Consider the following 23,926-nt stretch of genomic DNA (forward strand, 5'->3'; position numbering starts at 1 on the left):
TGAGGAATATTTTATTCCTAGAAATCAGCTTAAAATATTTAAAAAATGATTATGATACAATTTGCGATTTTAGCTATTTTTGAGAATATTGATCAGGTACTAGAAAGTAGTATGGCTATATGGGAAAGTAGGCTCGTTTAGTTCTAGACAGAACTTCTTGTTAACGTTTCTAATGTTTATTGAGACCTACTAGCATTCGGTGTAATATTTATTTAGTTAATATAAAGTCAATTCCAATTCTAAATGTTTTGTTCAATTACTCAAGCGCATGCGGGGCAAAGTGAAATCGTTCATTTCATTTCTTAGTCAATCATTTATGAAATCACTAGCTTTTACCTTCGGTTTCGCTCACGTTGATGTAGTTTTTTTCAATCGATTCAAGTTAATGGTCAACACAGGGAGAGGTCAAATAGTTACCAAAAATTGGTTTCTCCGCAGTTTCGCCGACATTTAAAATGTCCTCCCTCCCTTTAATATATCAAAAGATATGATGAAAACTGAAAATCAAGGGGGGGGGGGGGTAAATGAAATGTCGGCAAAACTGGGAAGGCACCCAAAAAATCACGCAACATAAATCAGGAAAATGTTCAGGAGTTGTAAATAAGTTAGTTTTAGTAATTCTCAAAAATTCCAATTCGAGTGAGGTCAACAATTCTTTAAAAAAAAGTCAACCATTTCCCTTATAATCCTCTATCCCCGTCAAATGGTGTCGAGGGCTACACTGGCTATCTAAATTCTTGTATAGCTTCTTACCGGAGAAATCGTCTCAAAATAGGGTCAACAGTCACTACGAATCCAGATTCTAATAATGTCCCTTTAGAGTGAGAACATCAAACCTTTAAAATCTTCCACGTAAAGGAAATCAACTGTTTCTTAACAACGTAAACAGTCCTGATTAAAATACCAAAAAAGTTCAGAGTAAAAATACCATTAAAATCAGAGTAAGCACAACAGTTTTTTTTTTTTTTTTTCAGTTCTCATTTAAATGAGGACAATAGTACAAACATTCTCTAAAGTCTCTATTAGAATGGTGATCTCAGCGTTTTCAAATAACATCTCCCTCTGAAGATCTCCTTCATGATTAATTCTAAAAATCTTCATCAGTACAGGGCCGATAGCATAAAAAACAAATTTAAAAAAAAGAAAGAAAGAAAGAAAGAACAATGCTCTCTATTGTCGCTATTAAAGTAGGGATATTAAATCCACAAAATCTTAATTAACACCATTAATCCTTAAAAAAAAATTAAAAGTTTCATTACAATTTTTAAAAAATCGCCAATGCGCTAACGTAGTCCCCTGGTGAGTCTGGAGCAGGCTTGGAGTAATCGCCAATTACGTTTTTGTGTAATCATAATCGTAATCTGTCGATGGGATACTTCCGTAATCGTAATTGAAATCATAATTAGGATTTTCATGCATAATCATTGTAATCTAAGTAAAATAATCCGTAAATTTGCATCCAAAGATAAATATTCAGGAAAAAATTAACACCCATTTTATTCATTTCTTCTATCTACAGGAGCTGGCATTTAGTCAAATGAAGAACACAAGATCAAAAGCATGAACACATCTGGTAGACAAACATTTGGAGGAGACATTACAAATGGACACAACACAGGTTCTCCTGATTCGAAACTTGAATAAAGCAAAAACAGTACCGAATTTCCCATTAAGGTCAAGACTGAAGGGGGGGGCCTAAATTAGTCTAGCAATGCTTTTTAAAAAATTTTTTAATCATTGAATGGCTTTGTAACATTATTTTGACATTTAAAAAAAGCACAAAGTAATACGGATTCAACTTCCACTGAACTTTTTGTTAAAAGCACAGCACATTTTACAACCTAAAAACTAACGAACGCCAAAACAGTACCGTACGCCGGGTTTCAAACGCAAAAACAGTATCGTACAGTTCAAATTTTAATTTTAGGACCCCAAAATGGCTTTTTTTCCAACTTCAGGGCAAAAAAATGCTTGCAAAAATTAGAACAAAATATCCAAAGACACCCGATTTTTTAGTATTAGATAAAATTTATTCCAATGTAATTAGAATATGAATTATAACTGTTTTTGACGAATTTCATGCTAAAATATAGGCAAGCTTTCAATTTGAAATTCATTGTTAATCACGGTCATTGTTGAACAATGCTTTTATTAAAATTTGTAGCATGAAGAAAATCATCGAGAAGAAAGATTTGTTGCCATTTTTTTTCTTGAATATGAACAAATAAAATCCTGGCTTTTGCTTTGAGGCTTTTCCTGTAATTGGGGGATTAAATTTTTTTCCTTTTTAGTTATTTTTCAGCAATCCGTCGAGAAATTTTAGATTTTTTTTGCCCAAGTTTGTTGAACACGCCTCACTTGACGTAACTTTTATTTTCAAGGTAGACCGTGCAAAGCCAGGCGACGCAGCTAGTAAAAAAAAAAACTGTGAACAAAACATTTCATATTCACATAGCTGTAAGTTTGCCAAGCATTTGTTTTTCTGTAATATGTACTGCTCCTGCATAGATTGTACAATAAATTGTAGTAATTTAAAAATTATTATGATGAACTTGGAGCATCAGCCCAACACCAACTTAGCTAAACTACTAATAGTAAAGCATTTGCCTTTCTGTAATTTATTCAAAAGTCACAAGTATTTGAAACAGATGAGTGGATTGATTGTGTGTTAGGAAAAGTGAAAAATTATTTTTAAGAGTTTTGCAATTTTTTGAAATGGAATTTTATTACAAAATATTGTTTTTTATCGTAAAAAACAGTGAGTAAGGTTATGTAAGGATTTGTTATGAAAACCCATATTATCCAGATTGCCTTTTGTCTGAGTTAATCCGGATAAACAAGGTTCTTCCATATTCTGGTTTAAATTTAGTTTATTCATCTATTTATTATCCCAATAGAACACGCAAAATGTGAAATATTGATCAATATTGCCTTCTGATGGGTAATAATCAAAAAATGCCTTCTTTAAGATCAGTCTAAACTGTAATGAAACAACTACAACAAATAGAAAAAATCTACATATGAAAAGATATTTATAAATTAATAGCATGTACAATTTCATTCTTATCATCTTCAGCTCTCATAGTAGAAAATCTTCCACAAGGTAATCTAAAAGTGCAAAACCCAAATTATAACATTACATAACATTTGTACAGGAGAGTACATAATATACAATAAAACTTGTCTTCACAACAAAACACTAATGGTAAGCACACACAACATTTCTATAAAATGTAATGCAGAGTAAAAATTAGTCCAAACTCCTGCTTAGTTTTGTGCTATGCACAATGTTGTTTACGATGTCTTTAAACAACCTTCAGAGCTCCTTATCTTTCGAAGGTTGCTGCAAAACAGTGTTGTCATTCACTGTTTTAAAATTGAAAATAGGTTCTTGGCATTTTACTGTTTCACTTTTTTTGTTATTGTTCCAAAAGCCGATATGACTGTTGGTTTTGTTCCCGTTGGCACAGGCAAGACAGAGGGAGTAATAAGAGCAGCAGGTTTCAGAGCAGCTGCAGGCATCTGATTCATACCAACATCCCATTTGCTTTTACGTTTACCCGCATCTAAAATAATAAATAAATAATGATAATATAGATTTTTATGGAATAAAAAAAGTTATACATGAAAATAAATAAAAATAAATAAATAATAATAATAATAAAAACTTACCAGCACTTGAGTCTGAAGTTTTTTTTACTGTACCAGATATAAATTCAACCTAAAAAAGAAAAGGCAAAGAAAATGTTGCAAAACAATTTCTTTCACAAACAAGACATAATTTTCCTACTCAATTAGACATAAAAACCTTAGACAGCAAAAGACAAGAAGATTCTTTTTCAAATTAAAAAAAAAAAAAACTACAACAGCATGGTTTTCAAAGCAGTCATCATAGCTTCTCAGATAGGGGTCATGGAAATTTCTTGCCAATTATTATAAGGCAATTCCACATTTATCACTCACTGGATCGAATTTGCACTAAACAAGCAGTCAATATATTGCATATAAATAAACTGTACATTGCTTAAATCTTTTCGACACAACACAATTCAGCATTTAATTGTGAGTTCAAAACTCAGCTATCCAGCCCTCTTAAGATAAAAAGTTATCAATTTTTCCTTGAACCAATTTGTTTTTGTATGAGAATAATTTGTTGGTTGCATTAATACAACGGAAACAGTACTGTAAGTGACAGGTATACAGTAGAATGTTGAAAATCCATTTTAATTGAGACCATTGGTAGTTTGGATGCTCAAAAATAACCAAGAAAATACTGTTTAGGAAAATAGTATGGCATTCAATCGAAGTAGTTAGACAATATGTACAGTGGCTCACAAAAGTTGTTCGTACGCCTACGACTTTCAATGAAATATGTATATGACCCTATCCATTGGTTGGAATTACTATTTCGGTATAGGTATTTAATTATAAGATCTATGATCAATTTTCAACAAAACTACATGAAAATTTTTAAAAAAATATTTAAACTTAATTTTTTAAAAATCAAAAACCAAAAAGTGCTGGAAATTTTATCTCACAAAAGTCTTTGTACACTTAAAAAAATGTCTATATATTTATTGAATAATCTAACTTCTTATTAAGTAATTATTTAGTAGAATATCATGCAGTATCAACAACACCTTTTAAAGGTCTGGGAATAAATTTCATTCTTTTTTCTTCCTTTTTTTGCGTAATTTCTGAGTAAGTGTTCAACCACCCCTTCGAGTGTTAGTTTCTAGCTCTATTTTCCTTTCAAAGCCGTATTTTCGTAATCTAGCCTCCAGATATCCCTAAATATGTTACATTAAGTGCAAATCTGGAGATTGAAGGGGTATTTTCTAAACTTTATTACAATTTTTGAGGCACTAGACGCAAACGTTGAAAGCTGTGTGCTTCTTATATTTATCTTGATAAAAAACAAAGTTTCTTATAACCAAATTTTTGATTAAGAGTTTAAAATTGGTTTTTAAAATATTTAAATGAACAGCATCCTTATGAATTATTTCTGTAGCCTGTTTTTGGTTTCTACGCGCGATTTTCCTCAATTCTTGATCGATTTCTTTGATTTACACCTTATTTTAAAGCTAATCGTGCATGCTACTGATGAAAAATAGACCCACAGTCTAAAAATTGTTTTTTCGAGCAAAAAAATCTGTTTTAAAGAACCAGAATGAGGTTTTCAGTTAAATGTATAACTTTAACTTGCATTGTGACCGACAGAGCTGAATAGCTTGATCGGCAGAGCGTTCGACTGGTAACCAGGAGAATGCGTGTTTGAGCCCACGTCCGGACAATCTGCATCAAAAAATTAGAAAAATATCGGGCATTACATGAACACTTAATTATAATGAATAAGAAACATGAGGGAATAGAATAAATGAGATGGAAATGCTCCTTGCTGTTATATGAAGACTTGATGCAACTTGAAGCTAAATAAATTCTCAATTGTAAGGGATTTTTTTTTTTAAAAAGCTTTGGCTCCAGTAAAAAAATTAAAGCATAATGATAGTGAAAATATAAGTATCAGGTTTAAGATTTCAGACTACAATGGAATTGTTTTTTGTTCAGAAAAATATTATAAATCGTATATTGAAATACTGATTCTTCCAATGAGTTTTTGACTCTTTGTACAAATAGAAAAATTACTACCTCAATTTGAAGGGTAATATATATATTTTTCTTCTTTTTGCAAAAAAAAAAAAAAAAAAAACCTATCTCATTTTTACTACATTCGAAAAGTTACGCTTAAAAAGCACTCAGTTCAAATTATTTTGTATTTTAACCGTTCTGTTAAATGATGAACACGTGCTGCCATCTAAGCCATAACGGTTCAAGCAGCCTGCGATAACAAATTGGAAAAAATTTCAAAAATAAAAATACTTCTCTTCAATATCTTATCATATATATTATTTCTGTGGATTATTTTTCTGTCAGTATACGAGATCTTTCTTATCTCTTGAAGAAATCCCCCCCCCCCTCATTTTAAAACTTATCAAACCGGCTAATGACGAAAATAGACTTACGGTCTAAAAATCAAGTTTTCGGAAACGCCCCTTGCTGTAGCAAAACCTTGATGCAGCCTGTAGTTCTTATGCAAATTTTTTTTAAGCAAAGTTCTAATACAATTTTCCAATTTTTTGTGTCGCTTTCGGCAAGAAAAAAAATTTAATTAACCTGTGTACGTTTTTTTTAATTATTTATTTATTTATTTTTTAAACATACAACAGATAACACACGTAAAAAAATAAATGCAATGGGAATGCCATTTGGTGTGTCGACTCCTTTATGCAGGCTACAGTTATCATTGAGATAATTTGACTGTTAATCGAAGGGTGTTTTTCCTTTTTTTTAAAGCTTTGACTCCGTCCAGACCACTAAGCATAATGTAAGCATAAAAAAATATTAGATATATTAGATATACCTCAAGGGAATCCCTTTTGTGCAGAAAAACATTTTCATTGTATGCTGAAATGTAGATTTTTCTAATAGCAGTGTTCGAACTTTTGTGAAATGAAAAAATACTACGCCAAATTAAAACTACGAGTTTCACCCAGTAAATCTTTAATTATTTATTCCAATACGATATAAAATATTAAAATTATTATCAACTTCATAAGTAAGAAATCATTTTCTACTCCTCTGCTTTCGGCTGAAGAAAAAACATTTGTACGTTCGAAAAATTACACTTAAAAAACAGACTCAGTTCAACTGGTTTTGGTTTTCCATTTTAAATGTTCAATTAGAAGAAAAACACGTGCAGGCATTTAAGCCGTAACGATTAAAGCAGCCTGCTATGAGAAATCGTTCAATATTCAAAGATATAAACACTTATTTTGAATCAAATTTTTTACTTCTCTAGAATATTTGTTTCAATCGCTACGTGAGAGCTTCCTCATTCTTTAATGAAATTCCATGTTTTACGAATAATTTTCAACCTTATCATGCTGGCTAATGACAAAACGTAGACGCATGATCTTATTTTTTTTGTCCGGCAAAGCTTTTTTGCTGTATTTTATTGCGCATTCCTTAAATGAATAGCATTCGAAAAGGAAGGCGCAATTGCTTGGTTTGTTGGAGTGTCGAGCTGTTGATCAGAATGGCGCCATTTCAAATCCGTGCCAATAAATATCTCTTTAATGTTTCTTTTTTTTTTCCTGTCAGATGCTCACATGAGCAGGACTGTATTTGCCACAACCTGTTTTTTCACATGCAAAATTACTGCTTTTTCACGAGTCACTCAGCCACACTTTTAATGACATTTATGTTTGCATTGCAAATACGTACAGTGAAACCTGTGGAAGTCGACCACTTGCGGTGCAGTACTTTGGTGGTCAACTTAGACAGGTGGTCAACTTAAAAAGGGGGTAATGTTTTTTTTTTTTTTTTTTTGCCATTTCTTGCACCATTTATTCATTTTTTGACTAATTGGCACTTACTCTTTCCGTTCAACACCACTTTCTTTGCTTAACATTACTTTGAAACAATAATTTAAAATGTTATTCAAATATTTTAGGAGGTTATTTTCTCAGAATGACGTATAATGTGTCATGTAAATTTAAAATTTCAGTAAATTGATCAAAAAAAAAAAAAAAATCATTGTTCATAAAAAGTTATTTGATATTAATAGTTCCTAAAAATTCATAGCTAATCAAAAATAACAAATTTTTCGCTTTTTTTTCTCATATACACTTAATACATTTATAACCATGATGATCTACTTTTCAACAAAATAACTCCTTATTGAAATTTGGTGCACTTATTAGACACTAGTTTTGGAAATTCCATATGTGTCAGCTATTTTTCTCTGGATTTCTCCCTTTCAATTAATTTTAATATCTGGAAAAAAATACTTTGAACTTTTCTACTGACACATGTTTTCAATGAACAGAGAGTACAAAAGGTAATCTCAAATAGAACAACAAAAGAAAAACAATTTTTTAGAATAAAAGGGTTCTTAGTAGTTTTTCAATGTGGGGGTTAAACTTACAAGGAGGTTTAGTTATGCTGCTGTTTTATTTAGTTGGTAAAATGCTGGTCTGGCATCAAAAATATTCTTGGGAAGATATAAGAAAAATAATAATAAAATAAAATAATTTGCTAAATTAAGTTTTAAAAAATAAACTAAGTGGTCAACTTACAAAGGGTTTTTTACAATACTCCAAACCAAATTTGGGGTACATTAGTGGTCAAGATAGACAGGTGGTCAAGATAGAAAGGTGGTCAAGTTACAGAGGTTTTTCTTTCATTATACAAGATAGGACTAATTCCGTTCCTGACAAAAGCGGCCAACATAGACAGGTGGTCAACTTACAAAGGTGGTCAACTTTACAGGTTTTACTGTACAACCAAAAGATGAGCGATGATCAAATTATCACAACGTTGCATTTAACGAGGTTTTGTTACTGATGTCTTCAAATTACATGCCTTCTCTTGTGCGCTTACTTTTTTCCGTTTACTTTTTTCGGTTCTTCCTCATAATGTTCTTTCTTTGGCATTTTTAAAAAGCAAAATGCCTTATAAAACGATTCGAAGCACAGTGCGGAGGTCCGCACGGGTCGACTAGTGATTTATTATTTCATCAAAAAATTCCAAACTACCAAGTCCTGATGCTGATATGCACCCTCGCACAAGAACCCCTTCACCGTCCTGATAAACTGATCCAACTAAGTTCTTAAGATCAAGTTCCTCATTTTTTCTTCTATTGACAATTAGACAACAATTTAACCAAAAATGTTGAATTTAATTTCATCTGTAGGTAAAACGTTATTCCAAAACGCTTTGGAGCTTATTTATCTTTTTTTTTTTGCGACAAAAAGCATAAGCTTTCCGTTTTTCGCTCGAACAAGAAATTTCTGCGGGAAGAGTTCCCATTTCATCCAGTTAATCAGAGAACTTGCCGAACAATTTTAGGTGAAAATTAAATGTAAGTTTTTTCATTAAATTCTGCAGAAACTGTTACAGCATTCAGTGTATTTTTCATAATTTTTTTGACTGTAAATCTCCGATCATGCTTTGTCAACTTTGCGGGTTGACCTTTTCTTGAGGGAAAAATTCAAATTTCGAATGGTGTTTGTGGTTTTTTACGAATACCAGCCATTTTAAAGTAATAAGCACAATATTAAGGAATAAATAAACAAAAAATTAAAGCCAAATGACTCTTAAGTGTCAACACAATGCAAAAATAATTAAAAAAAAACAACATATGATAAAAAAAACAACACAACGCAAAAATAATTTTAAAAAAAACAACACATTAATCATGAATTTATTCGAAAATATTTGAGTGTACGATGATTTTTGTGGAGTATTATTTCTCTTTCTCTTCGTTTTTTGACCTATTTCAAAAAGAAGATCCGTCAATATTTTGAAAAAGCTACAGGGTTTTACTTAGAATGATATAAGAATGATGTGAAAAAATATTGGACTTCATATTCGAATTCTGTTTTGCGGTATTTCGATTTTACTAAAAATTTTCAAAGTGTACGAACACTTTTGGGAGTCACTGTTTTTTGGGAGTTTTTTGACCCATTTCAAAAAGAAGATCCGTCAATATTTTGAAAATACAACAGGGTTTTATTTAGAATGACATGGGAATGATGTGAAAAAATATTGGACTAAAAAATTTTAAAGTGTACGAACACTTCTGAGAGTCACTGTATGTACATAACATGCAATACAGAACATAATGCTATAATATGTAATTGCATGTTTTAACAAAATCCAACAAAATTAGCTCTCCTTTTTTACTGCACATAAGGAAAAATTTATCAAAGCTTCTTGGGAGTGCATTCAGATTTTTAATGTTCTACTGCCATATATGTAAACTTTAAAACAATGCTTAGTATAAATTAAATTAATAAATTAATGCATCACACAAAAAGTAGGAATTGAAGAAATAATTCCTTTTATGACTTCCAATAATTTAACAATGTTTTGCAGATTTAAAAATCCGTAGCATAAATAATTTTCCAATTACTAAGCACTTATGCCTAGAAACACAGTGCAGGTCAATAATACAATCGACATTTTGAATAATATAATTTTGTAAAAATTGACTTTATTTTTATTATTTTCAATGCATATTATGCATTGCAAATCAATTAATGTAAATAATGAGATATTTTGATTATTACTTTAAAAACGTTTCAGTTTACAAAATTATGAATTTATGCAATTTTGTTGGTTTACAATCTGGGATCAAAATGATCCGCTCTGAAAATCTAGGTGAAGTGACAGTCCTGCAGTTTTAGTGTTAAAAAGTATTCCAGATTGATGATGTCTTATAAGGGTGAAACTGGATGCAGTAATCAAGAGGTTGGTATACACTGGAAGTTCTGCTTTCACCTCGTTTTAACCTAGTGACTTACAGCTTATAATCACACATAATGTTTGTATAATTGTTGGGAAATGCTCGAAACACATTTCCCTACCTGAAGTGCACCACCTGTGGCAGTGTATATAGGGACAACAGAAGTATACAACAATCTGCTACAGGGGGTTAATCTAGCCACATTGACGGCTAGCGTTCTAATAAGGAATGATTGACTTGTGCACAGAGTTTTCTCCTTTTTCAAATAATACGGATAGAATAAGTTTACCTTTGTCCTTTCTTTCTTTTCCTTTTCTCTTTTGTCCATTTCCTCTTTCTGTCTTTTTGCTAATGGGAAAAATAAAAAATCAATGAGTTATACATGATGTTGGCCTGAAATTTGCTAGAAATTAAACCAAAGAAAAAATGATAATAGTAAAATTTATGAGCAAATTACAAAATAAAGTAGCAAAAGGACAGTACAAAAGCTGAACTTTTATGCAAAACTAAAACAACACCGTTTCATGATAAACTGATAACATATGCAACAAAATCCCACATACAATAGAAAGAAGTGTAAAAACTTTTTTAAAATTTTGATTTTGCTCTGGTACAGAAATGTTGGGTACTGGTGGCATGGGTATGTTATGTGTGTAAAGTTTCGGGCAAAAGAAAAAAATATCTTTTGCCTCAATAATGCAGATTTTTTCTCTATTATATGATCAGATCTTGCTCTTTGATGACTTAAACTTTATATATATATATATATATATATATATATATATATATATATATATATATATATATATATATATATATATGTCAGCCTTGCTTAAACGAATACCATCGGTTCCAAGAAATATTATTTGATTAAGCGGCGAAATTTTATTTACCTTTCCTGGCTGACAACTTTTGTATCTAAGTAACAGCAGAAAAATGTTATTGATTAAAAAGCATTTTAAACAAGCTAAGTAATCAACAAAATAGTAAAGGGTGTCTCAAAATTAACGCAAGATTTGAATTTGCCGCCATTTTTGCAATAAATTGTGGGCAATCTTGAAAAAAGGACAATTTATCAGCTGAAGGTCTAGGGTTATTACAAATGGAGCGTTTTCGATTCTATAATGCGTTTTCATTATCGAACAATTATTTGAAAAATATTGAAAGTTTGGGCGGGTCTAGCAGTTTACTGTTATTGGCGCTCGATATCGCAATTAAGTAATGCGCAGGTGGTTGTGGGATTGATGACATAGACGTTTGACTTCAAATAACCCCATAGGGAGAAGTCTAATGATGTTAAATCACACGATCTAGGGTACAATTCATATCACCGAAACGAGAGAGTACACGAACAGGAAATTCCTTATGCAGTGATTGAATTGTTTCGCTGGCTGTATAATAGCATAACACTCCATTTTTACTAACCCTAAACTCCCAGCTGTCAAATTGTTCTTTTTCCATGGCTGCCAACAATTCACAGCAAAAATTGTGGCAAATTCAAATCTTGCATTAATTTTGGGACACCCTTTATAATAATTAAGTATAGTATATAATACAAGTACGTACGAAAATCACAAATATGTACTTTACAACTTGAGGTATTAAATCTTTGTTCCGACACTTTTTTTCAGTTCGTATTTTTTGGAGAAAGTCCATTATAGTTGATTCCTTGCTTAAGGTATTTTGAGAACTTATCGGCTGTATGTTGGTAATGCAAAGGGCAACTATAAAAGAATCAAGGTAGAATAGTGAAAATGATCTGATGGGATATGAATGTTTTTTTCCGCCCGTTGTTTGCCAAAAAATACTATTTTTAATTTTTACGTCAATAATTGCTCGTGTTTCATTTATTTTTAAAATATTCAAAACTTATCTCAGCAAAAATATATGCGAAAGCTGATCAATATTATTTGATTAGCCGGGCAAATTATTTAAGTGGGGATCTCTAACATTACACCTGTTGGGAAATATTCGGTTCCGGGAATTTTATTTGAATTTATTGATTTTATTGTAATTTTATTTGAATGAGCGAGGTATTTGTTTTTCCGTTACCTGATTAAGCAAGGCTGACAGTATTTATATATATATATTTTTAAAAACCTGTCATTCATGCTAGAGGAATAATTAGTTTTTGAATTTTGTTAAAAAGTACCCTTTTACTTGCCAGCAATACTTAAAAAAATTGTAAGCAGTTTAATTTGGTATGTCATTTGAATGCTTTTTGTAAAAAAAAAAACTTCATAATACTTTTGAAATTCAAAAAATTCAAAAATTTTTGAGATTTGGGCCTAAAAAATTCAAGAGACAAAAGAAAAACAAATAAAAAGGACTCAATTAACAAATATTTAACAAAAGTAATCACAACTAAAAACTAATTTTTGATTTAGAAATAAAAACTAATATTGAATTCAAGATTGAAAAAAAAAAAATGCCAACCCTGATTACCAACTTTATAGGTCAGATTAATTTATATAAAATTGAAATATATTTAAATTTTTACTTGACATGACTGACATATCAGCTAAGAAATAAATAAATACCTTTGTGCAGAAAAGTAAAAAGAAATCAACAAAGTTTTATCACACAATTTGTTTCGAAAATTACTAAATAAAGAACATTAAGTATAAAACAATAAAATTTGCATTGAAACATTATTATTTATTTTGGGTACTAAAATTATTCCTTCAAAAAAAAAAAAAAAAAAAAAAAGTAAAAGTTTTCACATTTTTTTTCATGGGGCAAAGTGAAAAATGAAATATTTTTCGAATGAAATATGTTCTATTCGAATGTGAAAAATATTTTTGATCAAACGACTGAGCAAACAGAAGGATAATTGAATAAATGAAAAGGTAATGAAACAATGAACTAATAAATAAATAATTAATTAATTAATACATGAGAAAAAATAAATGAGTGAATAAAATGATTAATGAATAAGAAAATAAGTGAATAAATGAATTAATAGAATTTTTAAATGAAGGAATGTAAATAAAATAGTCAATAAATGAAGACGTGAGCAATTTATTAAATGATTGAATGAGTAAATTAAATGAACTATTTCACTTTGCATTGCATGCACTTGACTAACTGAAAAATATTAAAAATACAAACAAGGTAAATATTAACTAAATAAATACTGCACCGAATGTTAGAAGGTTCCAATTAATATTTAAAATATTAATAACAAGAACTTTATCATTTTATAATGATAAAATAATTTTCGACTTACAACAAAATATTACAGTTTGAGTATCCATTTTTGAAAATCGGCTTTATTATCACATGCTTTGACTTTCAGAGGTAATTTTTTCTTGACTGGAATAGACTAAAGGTAAGTGGTGCTAAAAGCGGAGTAAATATTTCACTATTTTACTTTGCCCTACATTCCCCTACATGCTTTTAGGTAACTTCTTTTTACACTATGCAAAGATATATTATTTACATGGCATGCAAGGAAGCATTGCAGTATCTACATCAGATTCTTTTCCCTTCAGTAATATTAATGTACAGGTTTTCTCAGGTAATTTACAACATTTTGCGGCTTTTCTCTTTTTAAATGCAACATTAAAAAGAGGGTACGTTTGAGGCAAAACAGTAATGACTACATAGAGAAGCAAAAATAACTACATTCTTAACTGCAGGAAAAAAAGGTTGAAGGATCAGCAGGTTCACCAATATATATCAGTCGATATATACCATGATATATATCACAATATATATCCAATATTTATTTTGAAAATATCATGATATTTTGATATTTTTGATATTTATTTTTTCAAACCCGGTATTTTCAATATAAAAATTATATTAATCATAGTAATATTGTTCATTTATTTTTGAAAATAACCAAAAAGTTATGTACTATATTTTTATGATGTATTAATACATCATTAATATAACAAAGTAATATAGTATTCCTTTTTTATTTGTAAAATTATTAGTAATGTTACAATTTTAATTCCGATTAAAAGTGCTTAATTTGATATTAAATGTTGGTTAGAAAAAAAAAAGAAAATATCCTACGACTGTGCTAATACATATTTTTTATTTCTCAATCATATTATAACTTTAAAACTAGTTAACAGAAGAAAAATGAGTAAAACAGCTAATGTTGAATTAATTCCATTAAAATTGATTAAAATGTCAAATGAAATGTTAGACATAAATAATAATAAAAAAATCTTAATTTTAAGTCTACATATTTTAATAACAATACAAGAAAATAGTGTTCTGAAGATGCATTCACTATTTTGAAGACTTGAGTTTGGGCTGATTGAAAATATCAGACACATATCAAAATATCCAATATTTTCGATATTTTCGAATCCTGAGGATCAGGCACCTCAGACTATTGAGACTATTTAGTATTAAAAAATACTTTATTATAGAATGTTGAATCATTTTAATTCTTTTAATCGACTTTATACTGATGTTTGAATTGATTTTTTTTTTTTAAATACAGGCTACCTCTAAGATGCAATTAAAGATATAAATTGATACATTCCAAATAAGAAATGTATTTTTCTTTTAAATTCAAATAAATAAAAACATAAATAAGATAAAATTATTTTAATAAATTCAAGACATTTAACTGTAAAACACTTGATATGCATTTACACATGAAAAGAATTTACACTTTAGTTTTCATAAAACCTTACCTAGTTCTTCATAAAATGATTCAGGTCCCCAACAATGAGGATCATATATTTCCTGAAACAATTTTAAGATGTATTATTTTCAAAAATATATAATAGTTACACAAAATACTAGCTAAAAAACATAGAGCAAGTAAAACTCTCAAAAAGTATGATTTTTTACTGCTTACTTTAGAAACTTTAATGCCTGAGTTATTAAAGAAGGTTAAATAATTTAGTTTAAAACTGCATGTGTAAATAAATAAATAACCATTTAAAAAATATGAAAAAAAAAAAACCTTTGCTCATACATAAAAAATGGGAGCTAAACAGTAGGCAAACAATCAAGAGTTAACTAACTGTAAGAGTAAAACTAACTGAGCTTCCAAAACCCTGAAAATTGTCAAATACACATTAAATTTGGACAGAACAGGTGTATAGTAAAAGTCTTAAGAAAAGTCTTTTGTGATTATTCACATTCTGCAACTTAAGTTGGGAAAAAAATTCTAGTGACTACTTTGAAAGAAAAAAAAAAGATTCTCCAGAATTTCGGTTTCCGTCAATTTAAAAACCTGGAATTCTAAGGTAAATTCACATCTGACAAAATGAAAAAAAAAAATCACATGCAAAATTAAATAAAATTCAAAAACATAAAAAATAAATAGATAAATAGCAAATAGTGCAAAAAATATTTTCAATTTCATTTCATTCACTTTGATAATAGAATAAAATATACTTGTACAGTAAAAAAAAAGCAAGATTGGCATTAGAAACATTTCGAGTGTTGATATTTAGACATCCCAAGTGTGACAAGTTAAAAAATTTTTAAAAGAAATATATTAATGATAGTGACCTTTATTTTAATGCATAACATTTAACTGCCAAAACATTGAACAGTAAAATCAATCATATTTTAAAAGATCATACAAACTATTCTTTAAAATAAAACATTGAAAACAGAAGGAAAATGTAGACAAGCTTCTACTTTCGTGAAAATTTAGTTACTACAGATGTAAACCTAAAACTAATACTGAACATAGAAAAAACTTTTAATCTTCTATTAAAACTTCGTCTTAATTGCTATTTTTCTCAATATGAGGACTCACAAGAGAAATACCTGATTGAAAGGAACAAAATGCATACTTTAAACTCAAACTAATTTAAATCTTAAATTTTGATAAATACAGGGGTCACAGCAGATTTTGAAAGTCAAAAAGTAGGGCTAGTGTTTTGATGAACAAGCAACGATAAAATTTAAAAAATTTTAAAAAACCCTGACTGAGTTACAAATATAAAATCAAGAGGGAAAATTGAAAATCCTTTTAAAAGCCTTATACTATTAAAAATCAATTTCAGGTATTTTATTTGCTATTAAACAGAAACTGGCAACAGATCAAAATTTTAAATTATTGCATTTTATTTCCTTGTCGGCCAACAATGAATTCGGTTATTAATCGCTGAATAAAGGGAGGGTCGGATTTGGAAGTGTCGAGGCCCCGGGGCAACGAAGGAATGGAGACCCCTAATCAGGGTTCGAAAAGATCATCATATTTTCGAAAATATCCGATACTTTGATACATATCCAAATATTTTGATATATATGTATATATCCGATATTTTCGACCCGTGAAAGTTAGGATATTTTGCAAAAATTTTATTATGGGGGCCCCTTTGTTGTGGAGACCCCGGGGCAGTAGCCCCGCCTGCCCTCCCCTAAATCCAGCCCTGAATAAAGGCTTAGCCGTTATTAAAATCTGCTTTAAGAAACGTCATAGTTCCAATTATATGAAACATGGAAGTTTCAAACACATTATATCAGACGCGGAAAAAAATTCTCTTCATTTTGGGGTTAAATTTTAAAATTTTTAAATATGTTTTCACTGCAAAAATCGCTAAAAACTTTTAGAGGTTTTTAATTAATATCTTCATTAATTAATGTCATCCAAAGATCCAACCTTGCTAAGAACACTCTTAATCAACTCTCCTTTTGAACAATTTTTTTTTTTGAAATCGGTCCATTTGTTTATGCGCTAGAGAGCCACAGACAGATACACAGACACGTCAAACTTATAACCCCCTTCCTTTGTTTGTTGGGGGTTAAAAAGATGGACATATTCAAAATAATTAAAAGGAAATTCGATGTTTTTAGCTTCCTAGCACACAGAGATAGGCAAAAAGAGTTGGAAAATCACTATCTTGAATGGATTAGCATGTAAGTTCTTTTTCAAGCCAACTCATAACCTCTGAAATGGGTTACTGGACACTTACACATATACAGAAGATATTTTTCTTGAATACTGATGAAGAATTACTGATAAGCATAGAATTAGTAGATATGAGCAATTTTGAAGTAGAAATAACATTAAATTCTTAATTAAGAGAGCTATATTCATCAATAATCTATATTTGATGAATTTAATGGTAGTAAATTTAAATTTTAGGATCAATTTAAATAATGGTTCAAGAATTTGTTAAGTTTTTCATTCCAAAAATCTTTAACACTAGCAATTTTAGAAGGTGCATGCGTTTTAAAACCAACCTGTGAATAAGTTTTCAGCTAGAAACATAAGTAAATGTGGTAGTATTTCCATGAAAAAAATTGAAGACAGTCAAAATACAGGAGTGATTACAAGTTCAGAAAAAATACCTGAAAGTTTTCAAAAGCAAATCTAAGAGGGGGTTGGGGGGTCCTTTTTATTAAGACCTCTAAAATTTTAAAATACATTTTTCAACCTTTATAGATAGAAATATTATATTTTAAAATTCAAATTGTTTAATGAATTATACAGTTACCTATGAACAGGTATTATCCTAATTATATTTTTAAAAAAATGGCTTAAAACATACAGAAATATAAACAAAAATGTAAGTTATTTACGCTTTTTTTAATGAATGTTTTTTTTTTCTTTTTTAGGTAAGTCTCAAAGACTCACAACAGATTTTCAGTTTGCCCCTTGCAAATATTTTGAAATTAATGAAAATGACACTTGCTACTGCCATGAATTGATTATCTTTCTATTGGGGCTATATTGGAGGCACAAACTTTAGCAGACCTAAGTGAAATCTCCTAACATAGCATCCATTTTTTCTTGCAGCACCATTATCTGTGGATTTCATTACCACGAGAACTTCAATGCCCAGTTTTCCCACTAGATAGGTTCCAACTGGCCCAAACTGTCAAACACATAAAGAAAATCTTGTCAGTCAAAACCACGAGAAATTTTTGGACCAAATGGGAAAACACCCTTCTTTTTTGGGCCAAATGGGAAAACACCGGTATTTGCCAGGTGATTCCAAGATTTCGTGTAATCATTAAAAATATTTAATGTACTAAAAGAGAAAGAAACAAAACAAAACAAAAAAATACTCACAGGAGGATAATTTGTTCCTTGCTCATCTATGTTACAAAATTGAATTAACTTTTCATATATGCTGAAACAGAAGAAAACATTTGATCAGGTAAAATCATTAAAAATATGCCAACATTTATTCATTCTTTCACATAGTGCAAATGTCATACCGACAATGCATTAAAAGTGGGTTGATAGAGTTAAATACAAGCAAACACAAATACAATGGAATAAATGTTCAAACTCATTTTTATTGCCATTACAATGCTTGAACTCAATTACAACGAACAAAATTTGCGGTCCATTGAAGTTTGTTCTAACAGGTTTTTACTGTACTTATGGACTATTCTCTCCAAATTGTCCAATTCAACTTTATATCAAACATATGATTTATTTTTTTTAATGAGTTAATCTGAGCTCATCTATCTTAGGAAAATAATTGGTCATGATCAATTACTTTTATTTTTTGCACAATTATTTTCAGCTTTTCTTTTTATATAAGTGAGGGATCCTCTATCAAAACCTTTACCGAAGTGAAAATGGTGGAAACACCTCAATGAGCTAAAATAATAATAATAATAATAAAAAATACAATGCACATTTTTTGAATAGGCAACCTGATGAACTTCGATATATTAAAACTATGAAATAATAATTTAAATAAATAATATTTTACATTAACAAGTACGCTACTGAAGTCATACAATATAACCATTGTCAAACTCTAATAAAGTTAAGACTTATAATATAGTGATGATAGTAAATTTTATGATTTATTTTGTTTGTAAAACATTAAAAAAAAACTTTTGTTGATTAGCCTTTATTTTATAACACCAATAATTCAATTTTAATCTTATAGCATAATAGCCTAAATTTTTCACTCCCCTCTAAGTGAGGGACTGACGAATTTTAAAAAAATGGCCATTTACTTTTTTAGTAATCTGAATAGTAATTAGGCTTGGTGGGCTTTAACTACAGGTAAATACTTCTAAATCAATAGTAATAAGAAGTTTTTAAAATTTACCTGTATGCAGTAGGCGCTGATGAGGGGAGTGATGAAGTAAAAAAAAACTTTCAGTCCTTATCTCTGTCAAAATTTCCCTCGAGAACAATAGAACTAAAAATATTTTTTTTTGATGCAATGTGCTGTGATAACTAGTTTTATGTGTCCCGTAGTAGCAGTTAGAGGAACTTTGATAGGACAGTGAGGGAGTGGCGTAAGGTGGGGACAACGATGAATTACGATATTAAGTTAATATTTTTAACATTTAATTATAATAATGGCATATTATAGTTCCTATTTGAACATAAAACCAAATTATCAAAATATAAATAATACATTCGTATTTCAATAGTTGCAAAAAATAATTTTAACAGTTGAAATCATGCGCGGGGATGGTATCAGGAAATGATAAATGATAGGTTTAAATTACAGAATTAATTAGTTTATAAATATCTAAATTATAAAAACTATCAAATTATACATGCCCGTTAAATTTATTTTAAAAAGGATAATAAACTAATGCGATACAGGCTTGGGACATTAATTTTTCTTATTTGGAGAAAATCACCCATATGCTACTGCAATGTAGGATGCTACTAGATTCACCTAGTTCAGTACTTTTGGGGGGGGGGGGGACTGTCTTTCAATTTAAAGCATCATTTGTTTATTCACTTTACCAGTCTCTTCACAGGTATAATAATTTTACTTCTTAAAAATTCTAAAAGCTTAATAATATAGGCAGAAACTGCAGGGTACAGGTTTCTCCCCAAAATTCAAGAGGGATTTTTTTTTGGGGGGGGGGACCACTGATATCCAATGGGTAAATGAATTTAAAAAGGTTCTGGAAATTTAAAGGGATATTCAAAGTATGCCAGGAGCGATTGTGACCCAAATTGAAAAACCCTAAATATTTAATTTGCAAAAACCTAAGTCACTTTAAGCATCATAAAGTGTACAAATATTTTTTAACACATCTAGTTCAAACTGAACGTTTAAAGTAATTTTTGAGCAAAGATTGATCGTTTAATCCCCTACTCATTTTAACTCAAAAAAATAATTTAACTTGTACTTGTTCTTAAATAAATAAATAAATAAATAAATAAATTTTAAAAAAAGTTCCTATTTTTACTTTTTTTCCCTTAATTTTTTTTTATTTTTTATTTCATTGCATTCAAAATAAATAAAAAGCTACATGTTTACTATTACTTTAATTATACTCCAAGTAACTGTAGTTCAGTTCATGGGCGCCCATATAGGGGGCAAGAGGGGGCTCAAGCCCCCTTATCTTTAGAAATTAAAACTTCCTTGCTTTTAGTGGTTTTTTTCCTTGAAAAAATGTAAAAACATTTCTTCTTCAGGCATTAATGAACAAGTTATTAAAAATGTTAAGTTTTAATAACTCTAATCTGCACTGAAATTGGTTTCTACAGGGAAAATATCTTGCTAAACCATGGGGAAAATATCTGAGCCCCCCCCCCCCCCTTAAAATTTTGCGTATGGGCGCCCTTGGTTCAGTTGCATGTTATATAAAGAAACTTTTTGTTTCTGAATACTTATAAAATCCTTCATACTTTTCATTACCTTGCGTTTTCACCATATGTACTTCATTTCAAATCATTCATTAAAACTTAATGTAATAAATTTAATGTAAAACAAAGTTATATATTTTACGCAGAAAAGCAAACATCCAATAATTAAATAAATTGAGATCTGTAATGGTTGAACAATAACTACATCGTTCACAGTTTTAGTACAGTAGAACCTCTTTACTACAAACCACCCTGTAATCCCGTCGAGATGACAGCTATTGCTGGTCGGTTTCGAAAGAGATTTGAGATTTAGCAGTCAAAAAATGCACATCATTGTTTCAGAAGAAAATGATCGACTTTTTAGAACATAAAAACTTTGACTCATTAGCACATTATGCACAGTGCATTGTATGTTTATTGATATATTTCTTTTCCACTGCAATAATGTTTATATTCCTATGTTCACTATTCATTAAAAAAAATAAAATCACACTGCTAAGCATTTCTCTCTTTTCATATTTTAGCCATGTTCTAGCTGTTGTTATGTACAGGAATAAAATACTACATATGGTATAAGTATAAAATATTTAGATCCTCTGGTCTCAAATAGTTTATGCTAAAATTACTAAATTAATAAGTTCAATTAGTTACAATAATATTACTAACGCTAAGACACTAATTTCATACAAACTATGTTTTTTGTTATGTCAAGGTGAAAAATATGCTATACAAAATGTTAAAAGGTGCTAAATGTACGGAAGAACAAAATAAATACTTAACAAAAGGGATTAAAGATTGTGTTACGGCAGTAAATTTCAAGTAAAATAATAAGTCTCGATTTCAAACTCAATTTTTTCCTTTGTGGTGGGGCGAATAAAACTAAAGTGGAAAAAAATACATTTGATTTGAGCTTAACAAGCTTTGTACTGTGTATAATTCAGGAAATTATCAGAAGTAGGATACACCAGAAACAGATGCTAAAAGATTGCTGCACAATTATACATCACTGTGTTTAAAATGCCTGAGTCAATTTTATTTATTTATTTATTTAGAAGCTAAAAAGCTTCACATACATCGAGGACTGCATGCTAAGCGCCTTGTCTCCAGACACACACAGAAAAGATTTAAAACACAAGAGAAGGAAATATGACCCAGGGCACTGGCGGGAATCGAACCCACGACCTCCGGCTCAGAAAACGAAGCTTCAACCACAGAGCCACGGAGGCCCGAGTCAATTTTACATGTGCATTTCGAAAAGCCGATTGAAATGAGATAATATGCAACAAAAAAGTAGCATTCATATGATGTTTGTATTAATTAGTACAAAATTTCATATCATGAGCAAGTTTTGCTTCACATACAGTAATAAATCCCTGTTTAAAAATATAAATTTTTATAATAACCAGAATGGCAATAAAAAATGTTTTTTGACTGTGCTGGTTTTATTTCATCATTCTTGTGAAGGTACCAGTGCTCCTAAATGATTTTTATGAAGTTATCAGTACCGTTAAAAGAAGCAAAATCAGTATGTATTAGGCGGAAATCTAAAAATTACATAAAAATTCAGCTTGATTGATTGTGATCATAAAAGAAAAAACCCCCGATAAGAGTGAGTATTTTTTTTTTTAATTTGCCCTTGCCCATAATGAGCAAATGTTAACAAAAACAGAGTGCTACAAAAAAAAAAAAAAAAAAAAAGGTGCCTGGCCCATTTTTTATATCCATTTCATTGATGGTTTTTAACGCTAAACCTGGCCTGGAAGGTAAACTTTGGATTAAAAATGTATTTTAAAAATATTCACCTTACCTAGGATTTCTGAAATCTTTCCTCCTCTGAATAGAAGCATTCATATCTTTGCCTTCTTTTTTCTTTTCATACAACTCACCAATTTTTTCCTGTGTATTAAAACTATCATTAAAAAGTTGATAAAGATTTTGAAACTTTTGTTAAAAATTAAAAACTTCTTTATCTTGAAAAAGTAACATTTTACATGATACTACAGTCGAACCTCCATACATGGAATTTCCACATATCGAAATTTTCTATATATCGAAATCCCAGCAAATTTCTATGTTCATTATATAGAAAAACCGTTTCTATATATCGAAAAAATCTCTATACATCGAAAAAAATTTCGAGACATTCGTAGATTTTTTTTCCACTTTACACTGTTTGTCTCAAGAAAAATGAAGGTTAGAAGAGAAAATTACGTTCACTAAAAGTTGCTACGGAACTCATAGGAAATCTGGGGTTGAAGGGTGTGTGGTTAAGTCGTTGTTCCATTCTGAAGTTCTAAAATTCCCTCAAGTTTATTTCAAATCTTAGCTGTAACCAGTAACACTGTAAAATCAGTTTCAAATTATCCCTTTTGGTTGTTGATTATCATTTCTAGTCTTCTTAGCTTCAGTAAAAATCATTCAAGTTAAGTAGATTGATTTTTTGCTTTTCTCTCGATCACATTGTTAAAACGAAAATCTCCTAATGTTGCGATCAAGTTGAATTGTCGAAGAATATAAAGATGTATGGTTGGCGTAAAAATGTAATTTCTGTTAATTTTTTAATCAATAACTTTCATTTAATCCAATACTCATATAAATTATAAATTGGATTTCATACACGAAAATTAGCTTTCATTTTAATGTTTTAGGAAACTTTTATGATAAAATAAGATCGTTTCCATATATCAAAATTTCTATATATCGAATTCTTTTCCAGCAATTTGTTACTTCGATATATGGAGGTCCGACTGTACTTGTTTCATAAACAATAAACTCATAAAATTACCTGCAATGCTTTGGAACATCTTCCAGTTTGCTCAACAGGAAGTTCTATTTCGTGTGATTTTAAATTAAGCAAACTACGATGAAATGAAACTAAAATACAAAATGATCACAATCAGTTAGCTGTTTATCACAAATAAATCATGTTATTAACAGGATGTTAACACTAGAAAGACGGAGGGGCCAGCGTGGCCTCTTGCGTAGTTTGTTGTTCAATAACTCGAATAATATCTAACGGACGCAGGGTTGGGTTTTTGCCAGCAAAAAGGTATTTTTGCCGGGACAGTGGAAAAAACCATGGAAAAAATGACAAAACCTAA

General features: G+C 29.9%; 1 protein-coding gene across 1 annotated transcript in view; it reads right to left on the minus strand.

The window, feature by feature from the left end:
- Positions 1-1,596: 1,596 nt before the first annotated feature.
- Positions 1,597-23,926, minus strand: part of LOC129220978 (SAP30-binding protein-like) — a 40,309-nt gene continuing 17,979 nt past the window's right edge. Inside the window, exons 4-10 of the mRNA XM_054855414.1 lie at positions 23,611-23,699; positions 22,633-22,721; positions 18,315-18,375; positions 14,968-15,019; positions 10,599-10,657; positions 3,673-3,721; positions 1,597-3,566 (exon numbers count right to left, since the gene is read on the minus strand). Of these exons, the coding sequence (XP_054711389.1) occupies positions 3,400-3,566; positions 3,673-3,721; positions 10,599-10,657; positions 14,968-15,019; positions 18,315-18,375; positions 22,633-22,721; positions 23,611-23,699 (566 nt within the window). The 3' untranslated portion in view covers positions 1,597-3,399. The remainder of the gene's footprint in view (positions 3,567-3,672; positions 3,722-10,598; positions 10,658-14,967; positions 15,020-18,314; positions 18,376-22,632; positions 22,722-23,610; positions 23,700-23,926) is intronic.

The sequence above is a fragment of the Uloborus diversus genome, chromosome 4 (assembly GCF_026930045.1).
Source record: "Uloborus diversus isolate 005 chromosome 4, Udiv.v.3.1, whole genome shotgun sequence".
Lineage (NCBI taxonomy): Eukaryota > Metazoa > Arthropoda > Arachnida > Araneae > Uloboridae > Uloborus > Uloborus diversus.